General features: G+C 43.2%; 1 protein-coding gene across 1 annotated transcript in view; it reads left to right on the top strand.

Moving 5' to 3' along the window:
- wwc1 (WW and C2 domain containing 1) overlaps positions 1-18,591 on the top strand; it is a 161,430-nt gene that overhangs the window by 74,864 nt on the left and 67,975 nt on the right. The window contains exons 9-11 of the mRNA XM_078551048.1: positions 260-502; positions 1,878-1,967; positions 2,266-2,948. Of these exons, the coding sequence (XP_078407174.1) occupies positions 260-502; positions 1,878-1,967; positions 2,266-2,948 (1,016 nt within the window). The remainder of the gene's footprint in view (positions 1-259; positions 503-1,877; positions 1,968-2,265; positions 2,949-18,591) is intronic.

Genomic DNA, 18,591 nt, shown 5'->3' with positions numbered 1-18,591 from the left:
TTCAGAGTGGTGGGGTGAGGTGGGGGGCTGGGGTTAGCAGAGACTGGTGGGGAGGTTACTGGGTAGCTTATTGGACCTGGAGGGAAGCACTCCTGCTCCCCCTGCTCACAAGCAGTTCTGTGGAGCATTTGCCTCATGGATTCAGACCTTCTTGCCTTGCTTCAGCAGCTGAGTTTCCCAAGGCAAGTAGAATGACTGTTAAAATGAAGGCACACTGCCTCAGTACAATTAGCTGTTTTTTTTGTTTTTTTATTGACAGGATTGCAAATATCAAGATTGAACTGGCTAAGCTTACCAGTGAGGCATGGCCTGGAGTGTTAGATGCAGAACGAGACAGGTTGATATTGATAAATGAGAAAGAAGAACTGTTGAAGGAACTGCAGTTTATAAACCCTCGTAAATGGGCACACAGTGAGGTAGAGCGCCTGGAGATGGAAAGGAAACGACTGGCAGAAGACCTTCAGGCTGCAAGAGAAACACAAAGCAAAGCACTAACAGAAAGGTTTGTGACCCAGCTTATTGAGATAATTCCATGATTTTGAACAATTGCTGAAAGGAAATGTTTTATAATTTATGTATATGCAAGTAAATTAATTTGTATTTGCTTGGGGAAATTGAGAACAAATTACCCAATTGACTTTGATTATCTTGTATTCCTCCATACAGTATAAGTGCAGGAAGATTTGGGAACAGTAGAAACAAGTTGGTGACAGTGTATACTGAACTATCCAATAACTATTGTTGTGCTATTCCTCAACAGTGAGGAAGCAGAAGATATTAATTGAAATCCGTTAGGATTACCCATTTAAAATAAAGTTTATCCAGTTTTTGTAAATAAATGACCACTGGTTGGATTATCTTTAAGATCTGGCAAAGTAAGGTTGGTATGATTGATCTTTACAGTAGGAAAATGTCTGCAGTGTTTAAATAATAGCACTGAGAGGTGACATGTGAAATATGAAAATATTGCTCCAAACTTCATAGATGAAGGACTTGAAATCTGGGGAGAACTGGATAAGAATATCAGCATGAATCTTTTGAGCTGAATGGCCTGTTCTTTTTTGTTGCTGTAAATACAATGTAATGCATTGATCCTCGTTTGTACTTAAGTTATAAACTAAAGTTATTTTTGTCTGTGCTTTTGTAAATTCTTTGTAAGAATTTGCTTCAATAAGATCATCGGAAAAAGGCTATTCAACCCCTCAAGCCAGCTCTGCCATTCAGTAAGACCATGGCTGATCCTGTACTTCAGCTACACCTTCCTGCACAATCCCCAAATCCCTTGATTCCCTTTGAATCCAAAAATCTTGAATACACTCAAAACTGAATATCCTCTGGAGTAGAAAATTCCAAAAGCTCGCAATCCTTTGAATTAAGAAATTTGTCCTCAGCTTAGTCATAGAGTCATAGAGTTCTACAGCACAGAAAAAGGCCCTTTGGCCCATCGAGCCTGCGCCATCAAACAAGTACCTAACTATTTTAAACCCATTTTCCAGCACTAGGCCCATAGCCATGGCATTGCAAGTGCACATCCAAATACTTCTTAAATGTTATGAGGAAAGAATTAGTCCTAAATGGCTAATCCCATCTTCTGAGACTATGACACCTTGTTCTAGACTTCCCCAACCAAGCAATCTGTCTTCATGGGATCTGTTAAGTCTCTTTTTAAAAAATATACATTTTGATGAGATCGCCTCTAATTGTTCTAAACTCCAGGAAATATATAGACCTACTTGAATAAATCCTGACAACCCAGGAATCAGCTAGTGAACCTTTGTTGCAATTTACAGTAAATACTTACATAGGTTGAAATCAATCTGCTGTTAACTAGAAAAAGGAATTTTACTGTTTAGTTGGTGATAATGTGTGTTCTACAGATTAAAGATGCATAGCAGGAGAAACAACTTGCTGAGGGAGTTAGAAGAAGCAACACGCTTAGCCTCAACATTGCACTCACAACTACAAAGGTGAGTTGTTTGTGGATGTAACTGTCGAAATCATATGAGAATCAAAGAATCTTTCCAAGTACAGCTCTTATTTTTTTTTAACATTCTGTGTTAAGCAAGTTCTTTTATAAGCTAACTCAATCTATGCTACTTTCATGTTACATTTTAGGGACAATTATTAAACAGTCCACCTTGTTCAAAATGAGTAAAATGCTTGTTTCGCACGTGTTGTGTTTTAATTCAGTAAAGATTTTTGCAGTTAAGCTAAATCTGCTGTATTGTAACATTGCATACCAATAATTGTTTTTTTTTGTCATAGTCTCTCAACCAGCACTCTTTCACTGTCATCTGGAAGTAGCAAAGGGTCATTGACATCCAGCCGTGGATCTCTTGCTGCGTCCAGCCAAGAATCTTCAAGCTCTGTTAGCTTCACTGACTTATATTATGATCATCCAGAACACACAGTAGATTTCGACTACCAGTATAAACTAGATATCTTGCTTCAAGAGGGCACTTCAGGCAGTAGACCAGCAGGCTCCATAACCACCATTCACGAAAATGAGGTGGTCAGTTCTCGGAATGGCTCCTCTTACATAGATACCTGTGGAGCCTCAAGCAAGATTCACACACGGAGATGCTTGTCTGAGACTCCCAAGTCTCTGACTTCATTGTCACCTCGGTCTTCCTTGTCCTCCATATCGCCACCTAGTTCTCCTGTAGTAATAGACCCTCATTTTTTGGCTCCTTCAGGGGAGCCACTTTTGAACGATGCCAATACAGACTTTGAAGATACAGGACTGCCTGCTAATATTGCTAACTTTGGTTTACACATTGAAAATGATAACCAGATTTCTTCAAGATCTTTACCACCAGATGAGGTTTTGTCACCCTGCTTAAACTTGGAATCCGAGAATGGATCAGAATCTGAACCTTTTAGAAATTCATCAAAAGCACTGAGTGAAGAGTTGGGGATTTCTACTAAAACCAATGAAAGAATAGAAGGTAAGGCATACAAATGCCAACAACGTCAGTTGTGCTTAAGTATTGGGCTACCAAATGCACTTTTTCCGAATCATTCATTCTGCACTGTTTGCTTTCTGCAGCACAGATTTATTTTTAAAAGACCATTTTTGGGATATGTTGCTACAAGCAGACCAGAATGGAAAAAAATGAGCTGCCATTTCTTGAATGTGATCACACATGATAAGCAGTTTGGCAGGTCCCATGACAGCAATCCCATCTGTCTGTTGATGTGATGCAAAGAACTTTGAATGCAGGATGCCATATTTAGGTGGAAGACAAGTATTTATTAATTTGGTACATGAAGATATGGGGAGGCGGTGGCATAGTGGTATTGTCACTGGACAAGTATTCCAGAGACACAGAGTAATGCTCTGGCGACCCGGGTTCAAGCCTCACCACAGCAGATGGCGAAATTTAAATTCAAAAGTCAGATGATGACCATAAAAATCCATCTGGTTCACTAATGTCCTTTAGGGAAGGACAACAATGTGGTTGACTCTTAAATGCCCTCTGTTGCCCTCAAGGGCAATTAGGGATGGGCAATAAATGCTGGCTCACATTCCGTAAAAACGAATTAAAAAAATAATCCCTTTGAGGCCTGCGTCATGTTTTTGTCTGAATATTCCGAACATGTTTATACAATGGGGTCCATAAACTTGACTACAGAATTTTGTTTGCGTTATAAACCAGTTGAAAATGATACTGTCCTATATACTGTGAACCATTACCATAAATAACAATAAGTCATCAATTATTCTGAACATTTGTGCCAACAGCACAGTTTCAAGTAATGGTATTACTGTGTTTAGATGCACTGTGTTTAGATACATGTCAGAAAAGAATTAAAGGAAATCTCCGTTCTTTTTCATTGCTGGAATATTTCACACACAAAGAGCTAACAGTCTACTGTAGGGAAAACATGAAAGGTGAAGTCCCTTTTCAGATTTTAGTCATATCAGTATGTTGCTCATGGGTCTCTCCTATTCTCACATGATGATCACACCCTGACTTGAGGACATCAGTTTTTTTTTTCATATTGTAATGGAAACCTATCTTCCTGCATTCTTCATTGTTTTCCTCACATTGTACACTATTCAGGGATCTTTTCCCCCCACCTGTTTTGAAATCCCATGTCTTTCAGTGTGTTGAGCCTTTTAAAACTCATCACACTTTTCCCATTGAAACTTTATCAAATAAACAGTACAATCTCTGAAGGATATGATTCAAACACAATTTAAATAATCAAGTGATTGGATGCGTTTAAAATTGTTGATGCCCGTTATCATTCCTAGATGTGCGTCTCCTCCAAGCAGGCTATATAAAAATGTGTGTGTGTGTATATATATATATATGTATAGCAATCTGTTGATTTAGGACATCAGCTCATCAAGCAATAATAATCGTGCCCCACTTGTAGCACAACAAATCAGTGGTATCTCAAGGCCAGCTGATACTTGCTACAGAAATAGTCTTCATTTACAACTTTGGTGGCTGTACTATTCTTTGACACAGCACAGCCCAGGAACATTTGGTGTACAGTGTTATGTTAAAGCTATATCAGGTGAGCTTCACAGTGGCTGGGAAAGTAAATATTTATCATTTATATTTTAAGGCGGATCTTTTTCTCCTTTTCTGTGATTGGTAGGAGTGCCCTGCCTCAGGGTTTGAACAATCAATTCTTTGGAATTTTATGCTCTTTCCCTCCACCAACCCCACTGCGCTCTCAATTTTTTTTTTATTCATCCATGGGATGTGGCTTTGCTGGCTGGGCAGCATTTAATGCCTATTCCTAGTTGCCCTTGAGAAGGTGGTGGTGAGCTGCCTTCTTGTACCACTGTAGTCAATGTGGTGTAGGTACACCCAGAGTGCAGTTAGGAAGGGAGTTCCAGGATTTTGACCCAGCGACAGTGAAGGAATGGTGATATATTTCCAAGTCAGGATGGTGAGTAGCTTGGAGGGGAACTTGAAGGTGGTGGTGTTCCCATCTATCTGCTGCCCTTGTCCTTCTAGATGGTAGTGGTCGTGGGTGTAGAAGATGCTGTCGAAGGAGCCTTGGTGAATCCGTGCAGCGCATCTTGTAGATGGGTACACACTGCTGCTATTGTGCGTCAGCGGTGGAAGGAGTGAATGTTTGCGGATGTGGTGCCAATCAAGCAGGCTGTTTGTCCTGGACAATGTCAAGATTTTTGAGTGTTGTGGGAGCTGCACTCATCCAGGCAAGTGGGGAGTATTCCATCACACTCCTGACTTGTGTTTTGTAGATGGTGGAAAGGCTTTGGGGAGTCAGGATGTGAGTTACTCGTCGCACGATTCCTGCCTCTGACCTGCTTTTGGCTCGTCCAGTTCAGTTTCTGGTCAATGGCAACCCCCAGGATGTTGATAGTGGGGGATTCAGTGATGGTAATGCCTTTGAACATTAAGAGGCAATGGTTGGATTCTGTTTTGTTGGAGATGGTCATTGCCTGACACTTGTGTGGCGCAAATGTTACTTGTCACTTGTCAGTCCAAGCCTGGATGTTATCTAGGTCTTGCTGCATTTGGACATGGACTGCTTCAGTATTTGAGGGATTGCGAATGGTGCTGAACACTGTGCAAACATCAGCTAAGATCCCCACTCCTGACCTTATGATGGAAGGAAGGTCATTGATGAAGCAGCTGAAGATGGCTAGGCCTAGGACACTACCCTGAGGAACACCTGCAGTGATGTCCTGGAACTGAGATGACTGACCTCCAACAACCACAACCATCTTCCTTTGTGCTAGGTATGACTCCAACCAGTGGAGAGTTTTCCCCCTGATTCTCAATGACTCCAGTTTAGTTAGGGCTCCTTGATGCCACTCTCGGCCAAATGCTGCCTTGATGTCAAGGGAGTCACTCACCTCACCTCAGGAGTTTAGCTCTTTTATCCATGTTTGAATAAAGGCTGTAATGAGGTCAGGAGCTGAGTGGCCCTGACAGGACCCAAGCTGGGCGTCAGTGAGCAGGTTATTGCTCAGCAAATGCCGCTTGATAGCACTGTTGATGATCCCTTCCATTACTTTACTGATGATTGAGAGTAGACTGATGGGGTGGTAATTGGCCGGGTTGGATCTGTCCTGCTTTTTGTGCACAGGACATACCTGGCCAATTTTTCACATAGCTTGGTAGATGCCAGTGTTGTCGCTGTTTCTGAGGATATTATAGTGCTCTGGGTCTAACTTAAAGGAAAACGGATAGTATGTTGTGAGTAAGTACATAAGAAATAGGAGCAGGAGTGGACCATTTGGCCCTTTGAGCCTGCTCCACTATTAAATACAATCATGGATGATGATCTGCTTCAAATTCACCTTCCCGCACCCGCATAGGTTGATTCCTATTTCTGTCACTTAAAGACCGCAAGGCTCTTTTTTTTGCCCCCTGGATTTTGTTAGCAGACTAGTGTACCTTGTAGATTATTCAGATCTTTGTGGTCTCCTGATGTTTGGACATGGGCCAAGTGAGAGGAGTAGATCTAGTAGGACTTAACAATCTTCTTGGCAGATCCCCATTATGATCCATCATTCATTTTTTTTTCATTTGGGATGTGGCTGAAGCTTGTGGGCCCATATATGTTGCTCATCTCTTGTTGCCTTGAGAAGGTAATGATGGCCCTTCTCCTAGACCACCTAGGTTTGACTAGAATCTTTGGTGATGGGTTCTAACAATTATATTGGGTAGGGGATCACAGGGTATGACAGTGATGGAATATGTCCAAGCCAGGATGGTGTATTGCTTTCATGGAAAATTGAGAGGTAATCTTGGAGATGTTTTTCTCTCATTTCTGCTCTTGTCATTCCTGATTGTAGTGATCGCAGGACAGAGAGGTTACTGTCAAAATAGCCTTGATGAGTTGCTGCATTACATCCTATAGATTGTACATTCTGCAGCCACAGTGTACTGGTGAGGAAGGGGATGGTTATTGAGCACAGTGGCAGAGGCATCAAATGCACATCTCTATTCTGGATGGTGTTAAGTTCCTTGAGTGTTGGTCCAACACTATCTGTCCAGACAATTATTAAATGGTCCCTCATACTCCTGACTTGAACCTTGTAGATGGTGAAGATGCTTTGCTGGACCAGAAGAGCCACTTACTGTGCTGCAGAGGTCACCCTGATTTTCTATCCAAGCTGTTGCTATGACTGTTCCAGGTATGCTTCTGGTCAATGGTGATATTTTCTCTAGCCCTGACCATATGCTGCTGGAAGAAATCTTGACTGATGGATAAACCAAAGGGTAATCTCTGGAAACAGTATCATCCAAATGGTGTCCTGAAAGTAGCGATTTCTTGAGATCCCTCTGCCAGATGAACTGGCCAATATCCATGTTTGGTGGCCAACTTGTTGTAAAACCTTGCTCCAATGAATTTGAGATTCAATTCCTCTAATGTTGGAATCTTCCATGAGCACCTCTTTAGAATGAGATTTAGATGTCTTGGGTGTAAGCATACCTGGATTGTGCCATCTTTTTTTCAGTACGCATGTGATGGAACTGCACAAGTCGGTGTGTTGATGCACATGACAGATAATACTGTTACACTGCATGTCATCCAACTCGCTCTTTTAACTTCTATATGTACACACTACACTTTCCATCGATTGATGGAATTGCACCTTCTCTGAGGCGTAGTATGGCATCACCTCTGAAATTCCCTGTAGCGTTGAATCTATCTGTGTACACCTGTTGTAGGTCATGACTGACTTAATGTGATTATTCTTGGCCTCTTCTGCTACGATTTGTATCTTGGTGATCTTGTAAATAGTCAGAAGGTTGAGTTCCGTACATGCTGGCAACCCTGCTAATGCTGTTCAGTTCTAGGTACCAGGTAGAATACTTTGGTTTCCATGCAGACTTGCCATAGCTGCATTTCAATGTCAATGTACCTATGCAATGAATGGGTGACCCATTGCATGTAGTTAGTTTCCCTGTTGTAGTTTGTATAATTGACTTTCAATGATCCAGATACATATCCTTCAGGATTCTGACTGGTAGGATATTCGTGGTTGCTCCCATGGCAACTTTGGCTATGTGAGTGTTTTTGCCACTTTTGTTTGGGCATATTATGTTGATAGTAACAAAAGCTTCTAATTGTTTGAGTTATGCACTGATTGTGTCACATTCACAATGTGGAAAGCCTGTCCATTTTCCAGTTGAAGACCTTTCAGCTCTGCATCTCCACCCTAGTTTGTCTTGCCACTATCTTGTGGATGTCCCTGCGCTTATGGGGGTCTTTGACGCACTCCCTGTTGTTGCTGCCAGTATACTGCACATACTTTTTGTTTGCTTGCATCTTACACTTGGTTGCACCTCTGGAACCAGATTTCCTGCATAGGCGAGCCCAGTGTCCTTTACTCTGCATAGCTTGCAAAGGTTTTGGAATGCAGGACAGCCATGTGGTGGGTGCAGCAGGCCGCACTTCCCACACGACCTGCTTGCTTTTTGCATCCTGGCTACTGTGTCATTACTGGTAGTTGTTGTTCAGCTACAATGGCATCATATTTTCTGCCATCTTCTAGCAGTACATCAATGTTGTGACTTTTTTTCTCCAAAAGAATTTTTTTGGAAAGCTTCAATTGGCATTGAAACTATGACTAGCTCCATTAGTGGTTTGGGCAGCTCTGCTTCTGGCAAATCAGTCCTTGCCCTTTATCATGGCATCTGCTGACAAATTAGTCGATTGATTCTTGCAGATGTTGTCTGTAAGCCATCAGCTCTAAACAATTTATTCTAAAGTTCACCTTTTATGCTAATCTGATCCTCCAGCATGATTCACATTATAGCAGGATCCTTCTGACCCTCCTCATGCAGGATCCTTCTGATCCTTCTCATACAGGCCTGAAGTGTTGACTCTGTGCAACCCCTCGTTTCCAATGGCTATCTTTATTTTCACTGCTTGTTTATTTGGCTCTGTGATGGATAAATCTGTAAAGCATAGCTCCATCCTTAGTTTAAAAAGCTTAAATTTGCTTAGCACACCAGTGGCCTTCATGCTAGGGAATTTGGTCGTCATCTTCCTGATGTTTCCTGTCTTCTCACAAGTACTGTCAAAGCAAAGAGGATTTGTAGCTTCTTTGCTCCATGGGGAGATTAAGCAATGCAGCTCCTGTGTGTTTTTTTTTTTCTCTCCCTCTTTTTTTTGGCTAGAGCTCAGGTTTTTTCTGTTCTGTGTGCTTTCTGTCTATTGCACAGGTATAGCACCTGGGACATTACAATGGCTTGCAGCTTGTACTGTCTGTCTCAAAATTGACTGCCTGATTCACCATTGATCCAGCTACCTCGGGTACTCACTGCTCTGTGCAACACTGGCCAGAATATTGCAGTCGGCGTGCAGGGGCAGGCCCGACACGCCAACACGTAAAATTACACATGATGGCGTTGAGCGCGCATCCCGACGTCATTGCGCAACATTTCGATATTTCGTTGGGCAGTCGCGCACCAGAGCCGGCTGTGCGCCCGCTGAACTGTCAACAGCCTATTAAGGCCATTAAAAAAGCAATTAAAGTTGTTAACCACGCTGCCCATCCACCCTTAAGGTTGGTGGGCAGGTGAAGAGCCTAAGCGGCCTTCGCGTTTTCTAGGATGGGCAGGATGAGGTTTCCTGAAGCTTGTATAAAATAATTAATTAAATTGTACAATTGTACAGGTTCCTCGGAGGTCTTCCTTTGCAAATGTACTCAGTGTCCATCTCTTTTTAAAGTCCAGCGTACACAGCAATGTGTTGGCAAACAGTTACTGGATAGAGATTGGGGATCAGAACATGGAGTTGGGAAGTGGCAGTTAGCAAGTGAGCTGGGGTCTATGGTTGGCATTTGAGGAAGCAGACAGAGGTCTGGGAGAAAGATTGGTTGGGGTCATGAGGTTGAATACTGGAAGTATAAGTCAGTTTAGGAAACCTGGGATCTGAGGCCAGTGAGCTGTTGCTGGGACTGTTCTGTGGGGTGGAAAATTGGGGTCTGCATCCATTTGTCTGGAGATGAGGCTGGTTAAGTGTCATATGTCGAGTTTACAGAGAAGGGTGTGCAATGTCAATACTGGAGTCAGGGAACACTAGGATTGACTTGCTAAACTGGAAGAGTTGAAGGCTAGGGGCTGACTTTGTGAATGATTGGCGAGGACTAAGCTTTGTGGATCATGGGGTCAGTTCTGGGGTCCAGAAGCATGTGGACTGTTGGACAACAATTGACCCCAATTAGTAAGTCTATATTTACAAAGATCTTTGAACACTGAGCAGTGGCCTGAGAGCAGGGAATGTCAATGGAATTTGGGGTCTGTACATTTAAGGGTGGAGGTGAACTTCACAAAATCAGCCAAGAACAGAGGTAGTAGGAGTTCTGGAAGAGCAACTGATCCTAGCCACACTAGGATCAATTTATGTAACTTCACAATAACCCAGGCTGGAATCTTCTGCGCTTGCAAGAGGCGAGGAAGGAGGTGGGTGGGCCTGAGAATTTGGCAGGTTGATGTCGATACCCAACGCCTTCACAACTTCACTGAAAGTAAGTTCTGGATGGGAAGGCCCATGGTTGACCTTCCTGCCCCGCCTCAACTTGAATCCCTTAAGTGACCAATTAATGACCACTTAAGGGCCTCTACCCACTTCTGCTACAATTTTCCCAGCTCCAAGGGGGCCTGCTGTCATGTGGCTTGCATGACTGATAAAATTGCGGGCTGCATTTCAGCTGATGATGGGGTGGTTGGTGGTTGGTTGTTCCTTCGATCTGAACTAATATGTGCATGATCGAGGGTATGGATATGGGGCAGGGAGGTGGCCACTGACAGCTACCCCCCTGCCCTTGCTGTCGATCCCCACCCCCATAAGACCCTCCTCCCCCAACAGCACTTGCATTTTTCCTGGGTTGTTCCGTGATCCTGGGACTCGGGGTGGGTGAGGGGGGATGTTGGTGGAGTGTGTTGTTCCGGCAGCAGCCACGGCTTCCCCCTGGCACTGTTGAATGTAAGAGCTGCTGGCCTCTGATTGGCCAATAGGTCTTGGCGGGCGGAAGGTGGTCTTCCAGAGTCTGGAGGAAGGCCTGCTGCTGTTCACTAAACTCTGGGCAGAAGATACGGTGGGCCTTCCTCCTCGAAGTCTCAGCATAGGTGTCTCGCCGCTTTTTCAAGCCCGCCGAGAACGGAAGATTCTATCCCTGGATTCAGATGCAATGTACAATTGTGCTTTGTTTAATCCTAGTAGGCTCAAATTGCCATAATGTGGAATTGACCATGATAGACAGAAAATTGAACGTTTCAAAATTACGCCTATGTAGGTTTATGTGGGGGCCATGGTCATAAGCAGATATTATTATTATTTTTAAGGGGTTAAAATTTAAATTGAAAATGGTTTTAAATTTTAGTTTTAATCTATGCTATAGAACTGTCATTATCAATCTTTTCCATTATGGTGTCAATACCATGCAGGAAGTGCAGATGTGAAAGCCTAAAGTGGGTCATGGGTGCATTGTGGATGATGTATCCTGAATGAGAGGAGGCAAGTAAAATCTTGTCAGATGTTTTTAAGCTGACATTTGATTGAATTTTGTCTCTTTCAGAATGATTTAAATTTTAATGTATTATTGATACAAAAATGTTATTTTGTAGCTCTAAACTGAGAAACTTTAGATGCCTACTAAATGCAGTTTCTAAAAAATTAAGCAATTTGATTTGTTTCCTGGCATGTAAAGCAGCTTTTACCAAGCTGTTCAGTGGTATGAATTGCCTTTTGATTTGTTGACTTTTAATCAATTGGGTATTTGAGTTAATCAGCATTGTTTATTTAAACAGATGGTGGTTTGTGATTTGTTGCTTTATATAATCATTATTATATTTAAACCAATCAGGATGTTTGCTTTGCAGAATCTGTGAATGTATGATGGATGCTGTCTCAAGTGTTATATATTGGTCAATGCATGACTTTTAATTATATTGATTTTACAAAGGAATTTGCTCTAACCTTGTACTGCGAGGTGCTTCAATTGTACTGAATTATTGGAATCATGTTACTTGCGTGGGCTTTCCGTAGGCTTTCCTCACTGAGATAATAAGTGGAATACGACAGCTTGAGGGGTCATATGCCTACTGCTGCTCCTTTTTGGTGCCTTCTTCAAATGACGGATTCAAAAGATGTGTGCATGAGCCTTAATTCCGTCTGGAATGCACAGTATATTATTTGGCAAAATTAGTTTTAACCACTTGTGGCTTGATTAATTTAAAATGGTCAGGTAGTTTATCAATAGTGACGACAGATGTGTTAATTAGAGGTTTCAGTGAAATGCTATTATTAAGAATGAAAAGTATTCACATGAAAAATCTAAAATAGTCATCAGCTTCTCGCAACTAAAGACTGCATTTACTCAGCTGGAATTAGCTTTTATCTCGGAGAATCTATATTGGCATGTGTGGGTTCCATCAGTAAGTAAGCGTGGTCTTGGAAATGATACTTTATAATCCAAACCCTCCGAAAATAACCCGAACAAACTTCCACCGAGTTTGAAAGGGTCAAGCAACTTGCTTTCGATCGTTGCATACAGGCACTTAAAATAGAGACCATCAATTAAAGCCTCCGAGAGATAATTCTCCAGGAGGAGTTCAAAAACTCACTCCCTATCTCTATAAAGACCCATGTGGAAGAGCAAAGGGTGTCCAACACTGGACAGGCAGCCGTCATGACAGGTAAGGCTAGAGGAAGCCAGCAGAGTTCTGCAGGGGTGCATAAAGCTGAAGAAGGTTCAGAGGCCCTGCGATACAAGCTGTGAGGGTTGAAGTGTTGAGTCAACAGAGGCCAGGACTAGGCCAGCAGTGTTAGAAAGAAATACGAATGAATTACATGTGTTGGATTAAAAGAAGTGGAAAGCCAGGTCAGCAGTGTTAGGGAGGGTTAAGATAGAAGCCAAGGAAGTTAAAAAGGCCGAAGCCAGGTCAGTAACGTTAAGAGGTCAAGGAAATACCCATGGAATTAAAAAAAGATGGAGGAGGACACCCAGAAATTGGGTTTTTCAGTCACTTTTTATCAGATTTAAATGGGGGACTAGGGGGAGTTCCCAAGCAGGCAAAGAGACAGTAAAGGAGACACGCCACTGAGTTGAACATACGAAATAGGAGCAAAAGTAGATCATTTGGCCCAGTGAGCCTGCTCTGCCATTCAATAAGATTATGGCTGATCTGTTTGTATTACTAATTCCAAGCTACCCCCATAACCTTTTGAAGAGTCACAGGGGAGTACAATGGGAGCTGAACAGCCACCTGGAGGCAGTAGCGTTCCACGTTAGGGGAAAACCCATTCCCAAGACAAAAGAGAAAGGGAAGGGAACATATGCCAAAATGGGTACCAGTTGTGGAGTCCTCAAGAAGTATACCAGGGAAATTCATGTGGAGTTATCCACTGGTAAATCAAATGAGCAGGCTCAAGTTTTAAAGGCCCCAACAATGTAGAGGCAAGGTCCACTACAGGTGAGGTGGAGGAGATGATTCCAGACACTGAATCGGGGCTTAAAATCAAGTTACAACTCACTGACTTCTCAGAAATCAGATTTATAAAAATGCTTGTGTTTGAGCTATTAAGTCCATGGGTTATAGAGGTGGACAGTGAAAGATTAAAAGTGTAGAGAGCAGACCAGGTTGGCAGTCAGGAAAATTTGCATAGTAAGAGCAATTCTGCTAAACCTGTGGGCAGTCAATGGGAACTACAGAATCTCCCTATCCCCTTAAATGACCAGCAACCTGAGAGCTAAGAACAATATTTTAAAAACCAGGACTCTTTAAACGATACATAATCAGAATTTAAAGAAGGGAACAGACACAGGGGTTCTGAAACAATATTATTCTTTATGTCTTACTTCAAGTGAACAAAGAAAATTCAGAACCCTGATGCAAGACTAATATTTTGCAATGAAGATATGTTTTGTTTGTAACTACACCCAAAAGGAAAAAGCAATGTGATAACTGAGGGAGGCAAGGGAAGAGATTGCTGGGGCCTTGACAGAGATCTTTGTATCCTCACTGGCTACGGGTGAGGTCCTAGAGGACTGGAGAATGGCCAATGCTGTTCCATTGTTTAAGAAGGGTAGCAGGGATAATCCAGGAAATTACAGGCTGGTGAGCCTTACGTCAGTGGTAGGGAAATTATTGAAGAAGATTCTTCATGACAGGATTTACTACCATTTGGAAGCAAATGGGCGTATTAGTGAGAGGCAGCATGGTTTTGTGAAGAGGAGGTCGTGTCTCACTAACTTGATCGAGTTTTTCGAGAAAGTGACAAAGATGATCGACGATGGAAGGGCAGTGGATGTTATCTACATGGATTTCAGTAAGGCCTTTGACAAGGTCCCTCATGGCAGACTGGTACAGAAGGTAAAGTCGCACGGGTTCAGAGGTGAGCTGGCAAGATGGATACAATTGGTTTGGTCATAGAAGACAGAGGGGGTAGCAGTGGAAGGGTGCTTTTCTGAATTGAGAGCTGTGACTAGTGGTGTTCCGCAGGGATCAGTGCTGGGACCTTTGCTGTTTTGTAGTATACATGAATGATTTAGAGGAAAATGTAAGTTTGCAGACGACACTAAGGTTGGAAGAGTTGCAGATAGTGAAGAGGATTGTCAAAGGATACAACGGGATATAGATCGGTTGGAGACTTGGGTGGAGAAATGGCAGATGGAGTTTAATCCGGACAAATGCGAGGTAATGCATTTTGGAAGGTCTAATACAGGTAGGAATTATACAGTAAATGGCAGAACCCTTAAGTGCATCGACGGGCAGAGGGATCTGGGTGTACAGGTCCACAGGTCACTGAAAGTGGCAACGCAGTTAGTCAGGAAGGCATATGGCATGCTTGCCATCATTGGCAGGGGTATTGAGTATAAAAGCTGGGAAGTCATGCTGCAGCTGTATAGAACCTTGGTTAGGCCACACTTGGAATATTGCATGCAATTCTGGTCGCCACATTACCAGAAGGATATGGAGGCGTTGCAGAGGAGGTTTACCAGGATGCTGCCTGGTCTGGAGGTTATTAGCTATGAGGAGAGGTTGGAGAAACTCGGATTGTTCTCACTAGAGCGACGGAGATTGAGGGACGACTTGATAGAAGTTTACAAGATTATGAGTGGCATGGACAGAGTAGATAGTCAGAAGCTTTTTCCCAGGGTGGAAGAGTCAATTACTAGGGGACATAGATTTAAGGTGAGAGGAAAAAACTTTAGAGGAGATGTGCGGGGCAAGTTTTTTACGCAGAGGGTAGTGAGTGTCTGGAATTCGCTGCTGGAGGGGGTGGTGGAAGCAGGTACATTAGTGGTGTTTAAGAGGCAGCTTGACAAATACATGAATAGGATGGGAATAGAGGGCTACGGACCCCGGAAGTGCAAAATGTTTTAGTTTGACAGGAAATATGATCGGTGCAGGCTTGGAGGGCTGAAGGGCCTGTTCCTGTGCTGTACTTTTCTTTGTTCTTTGTCCTGTGATATCCAGAATCTAACTGTTCAGAATTAGCTGGGTACCAAAACTTTTTTTTAATTGATGGGATGTGGGCATCGCTGGCTAGACCAGCATTTATTGCCCATCCCTAATTGCCCTTGAGAAGGTGGTGATGAGTTGCCTTTTGAACCGCTGCAGTCCGTATGGTGTAGGTACACTTACAGTGCTGTTAGGAAGGGAGTTCCAAGATTTTGACCCAGCGACAGTGAAGGAATAGCGATATATTTTCAAGTCAGGATGGTGAGTGGCTTGGAAAGGAACTTCCAGATGGTTGTGTACCCATGTGTCTGCTGCTGTTGTCCTTCTAGATGGTGGTGATCGTGGGCTTGGAAGGTGCTGTCTAAGGAGTGTTGGTGAGTTGCTGCAGTGCATCTTGTAGATCATACAGTGTGCGTTGGTGGTGGCAGTGAATATTTGTAGATGGGGTGCCAATCAAGTGGGCTGCTTTGTCCTGGATGGTGTCAAGTTCCTTGAGCGTTGTTGGAGCTGCACTCACCCAGGCAAGTGGGGAATATTCCAACACACTCTTGACTTGTGCCTTGTAGATGGTGAACAGGCTTTGGGCAGTCAGGAAGTGAGTTATGCTCTGCAGAATTCACAGCCTCTGACTTGCTCTTGCAGCCACAGAATTTATATGGCTGGTCCAGCTCAGTTTCTGGTCGATGGTAACCCCCAGGCTGTTGATAGTGGGGGATTCAGTGATGGTAATGCCATTGAATATCAAGGGGGGACCTGGTTGGATTCCCTCTTGTTGGAGATGGTCATTGCCTTGCACTTGTGTGGCGCAAATGTTATTTGCCATTTATCAGCTCAAGCCTGCATGTTGTCTAGGTCTTTCTGCATATGGGCATGGACTCTTTCAATATTAGAAAAGTCATGAATGGTGCTGGACACTGTGCAATCCTCAGTGAACATCCCCACTTCTGACTTTATGATGGAAGGAAGGTCATTGATGAAGCAGCTGAAGATGGCTGTGCCTAGGACACTACCCTGAAGAACTCTTGCAATGTTGTTCGGGGACTGAGATGATTGACGTCAAACAACCACAACCATCTGCTAGGAAAGACGTCAACCAGTGGAAAGCTTTCCTAGATTCCCATTGACTTCAATTTTGCCAAAGCTCTTTGATGCCACACTTGGTCAAATCCTGCCTTGATTTCAAGGGCAGTGACTCTCACCTCATCTGACCTTACTTCAAAGATGGACAGAAACTTAACTTGGCTGCCACCACTTGCCTCACTGCAATAGCTACATTCCATTCCATCAGGCTGGAGATGGAGAGCCTATAGAGAATAATGGCTGTACCTTGGACGTGTTGATAAGTTATTGCTAATTCGTTACATGGGAGAATGTGTCATTCATAAGTGATGGCTTGGACATTAAAAATTAATCACCTAGGCCACAACATAATAGCCAAGGTCTGTCCAGACATGAGATAATCAATTACTTTCTGTGGAAAACTTGATCATTATGGAGAGAGAGGTCATGTGATCAGGACCACCGTTTTGAAATGTCCTTTATTACAAAACCCTGCTTGCTTTGGAGCATTGAACAAAGTAACATCTGAAAGCAGGCAACAGCAGCCGAAGGCTGTCTGCCTCCTTTCTCTCTCAACTAACTTGAAACCTGCCTACTTAGATCATGCTTAGACAGCAGACAGAGAAATTCTAAAGAAGACGTCAAATTCCAATGCAGTGTTTTCAGGAGAAAAACCAAGGACTACAGCTTAAGAACTGCCTCAACCATGAACAACAGTGAAGTACTCCATAATCAGTGAACTCTTTATATCTTTGCCTTTTCTCATTTGCCTGAATTTTACCTTGGTCGGGTGCGCGTGATCGGCGGGCTCGGGAGCAATCGGGAAGCGGGCCACCGGCTGTGATTTCACACTGGTTGACCAATTAACGGCCAGCCAGCATGAAACGCGTGTTGAAAAGTTCAGCGCTGCTGGGGCGGGGACAGGAAGAGGGCAGGCGATGACGTTTCTGCGGGCGCAAGTGAGCGCTGCAAGAAAGCTTCCTGAAGGCAGACAGCCCACATGTCCATCCTTGGCCTGCTGCAATGTTCCAGTGAAGCTCAACGCAAACTGGAAGAACAGTACCTCACCTTCCGACGAGGCACTTTACAGCCTTCCGGACTTAACATTGAGTTCAACAACTTCAGATCATGAACTCTGTCCTCCATCTCTACCCCCTTTCCGATCACCCTTTTTCCAATAATTTATAATTTTTAAAATATATTTTTCTTTTCCCACCTATTTTTAAATTTATTTCGATTTATCGTTTTATCTCCACCTTTTAGCCCATTTCGATCCCTTCCCCCCACCCCACCCCCACTCGGGCCATCTGTCACTTGCTTGTCCTGCTTTCTACCCTTAATGTCACCATTAGCACATTTGTTAGATAATATCACACCCCTTTGTCCTTTTGTCTATGACATCTTTGGCAATCTCTTCTTTGCCTCCACCTATCACTGGCCCTCTATCCTGCTCTACCTGTCCTACCCGCCTCAACCAGCTTGTATTTCACCTCATTTCTATATTTCCTTAGTTCTGATGAAGAGTCATACGGACTCGAAACGTTGACTGTGTTCCTCTCCGCAGATGCTGTCAGACCTGCTGAGTTTTTCAGCTATTTTTGTTTTTGTTTTTGGAGCACTCACCTCACCACTTGGCACTTCTGATTGAAGATGGGTTTAAATGCTTCTGTCTTGTCTTTTGCACTGATATGCTGGGTTTCCCTATCATTGTGGATGCTGTTTTTGGAGCTGCCTCCTCCAGTTAGTTGTTTAATTTTCCACTAATATTCACAGCTGGATGTAGCAGCATTGGATAGCTTAGAGCTGATCTGTTGGTTGTGAGATTGTTTAGCTCTGTAGCATGCTGCTTCTGCACATGGAGTAGACCTGTATTGTAGCATCACCAGGTTGGCACTTAATTTTTAAGTATGCCTAATATTGCTCCTGCCATGTTCTCTTGCACTACTCATTGAACCAGTGTTGGTCCGCTGGCTTGATGGTAATGGTAGAATGAGGAAAATTCCAGGTCATGAGATTACAGATTGTGTCTGAAGGCAATTCTACTTTTGCTGGTGGCCCATAGCATCTCATGGATACCCAGTTTTGAGCTGCTAGATTTGATCCATGCCTTTCC

Source organism: Cetorhinus maximus, chromosome 10, assembly GCF_964194155.1.
Source record: "Cetorhinus maximus chromosome 10, sCetMax3.hap1.1, whole genome shotgun sequence".
Classification (NCBI taxonomy): domain Eukaryota; kingdom Metazoa; phylum Chordata; class Chondrichthyes; order Lamniformes; family Cetorhinidae; genus Cetorhinus; species Cetorhinus maximus.
The sequence above is the reverse complement of the archived record's forward strand: the minus strand, read 5'-3'. Positions and strand labels throughout refer to the sequence as shown.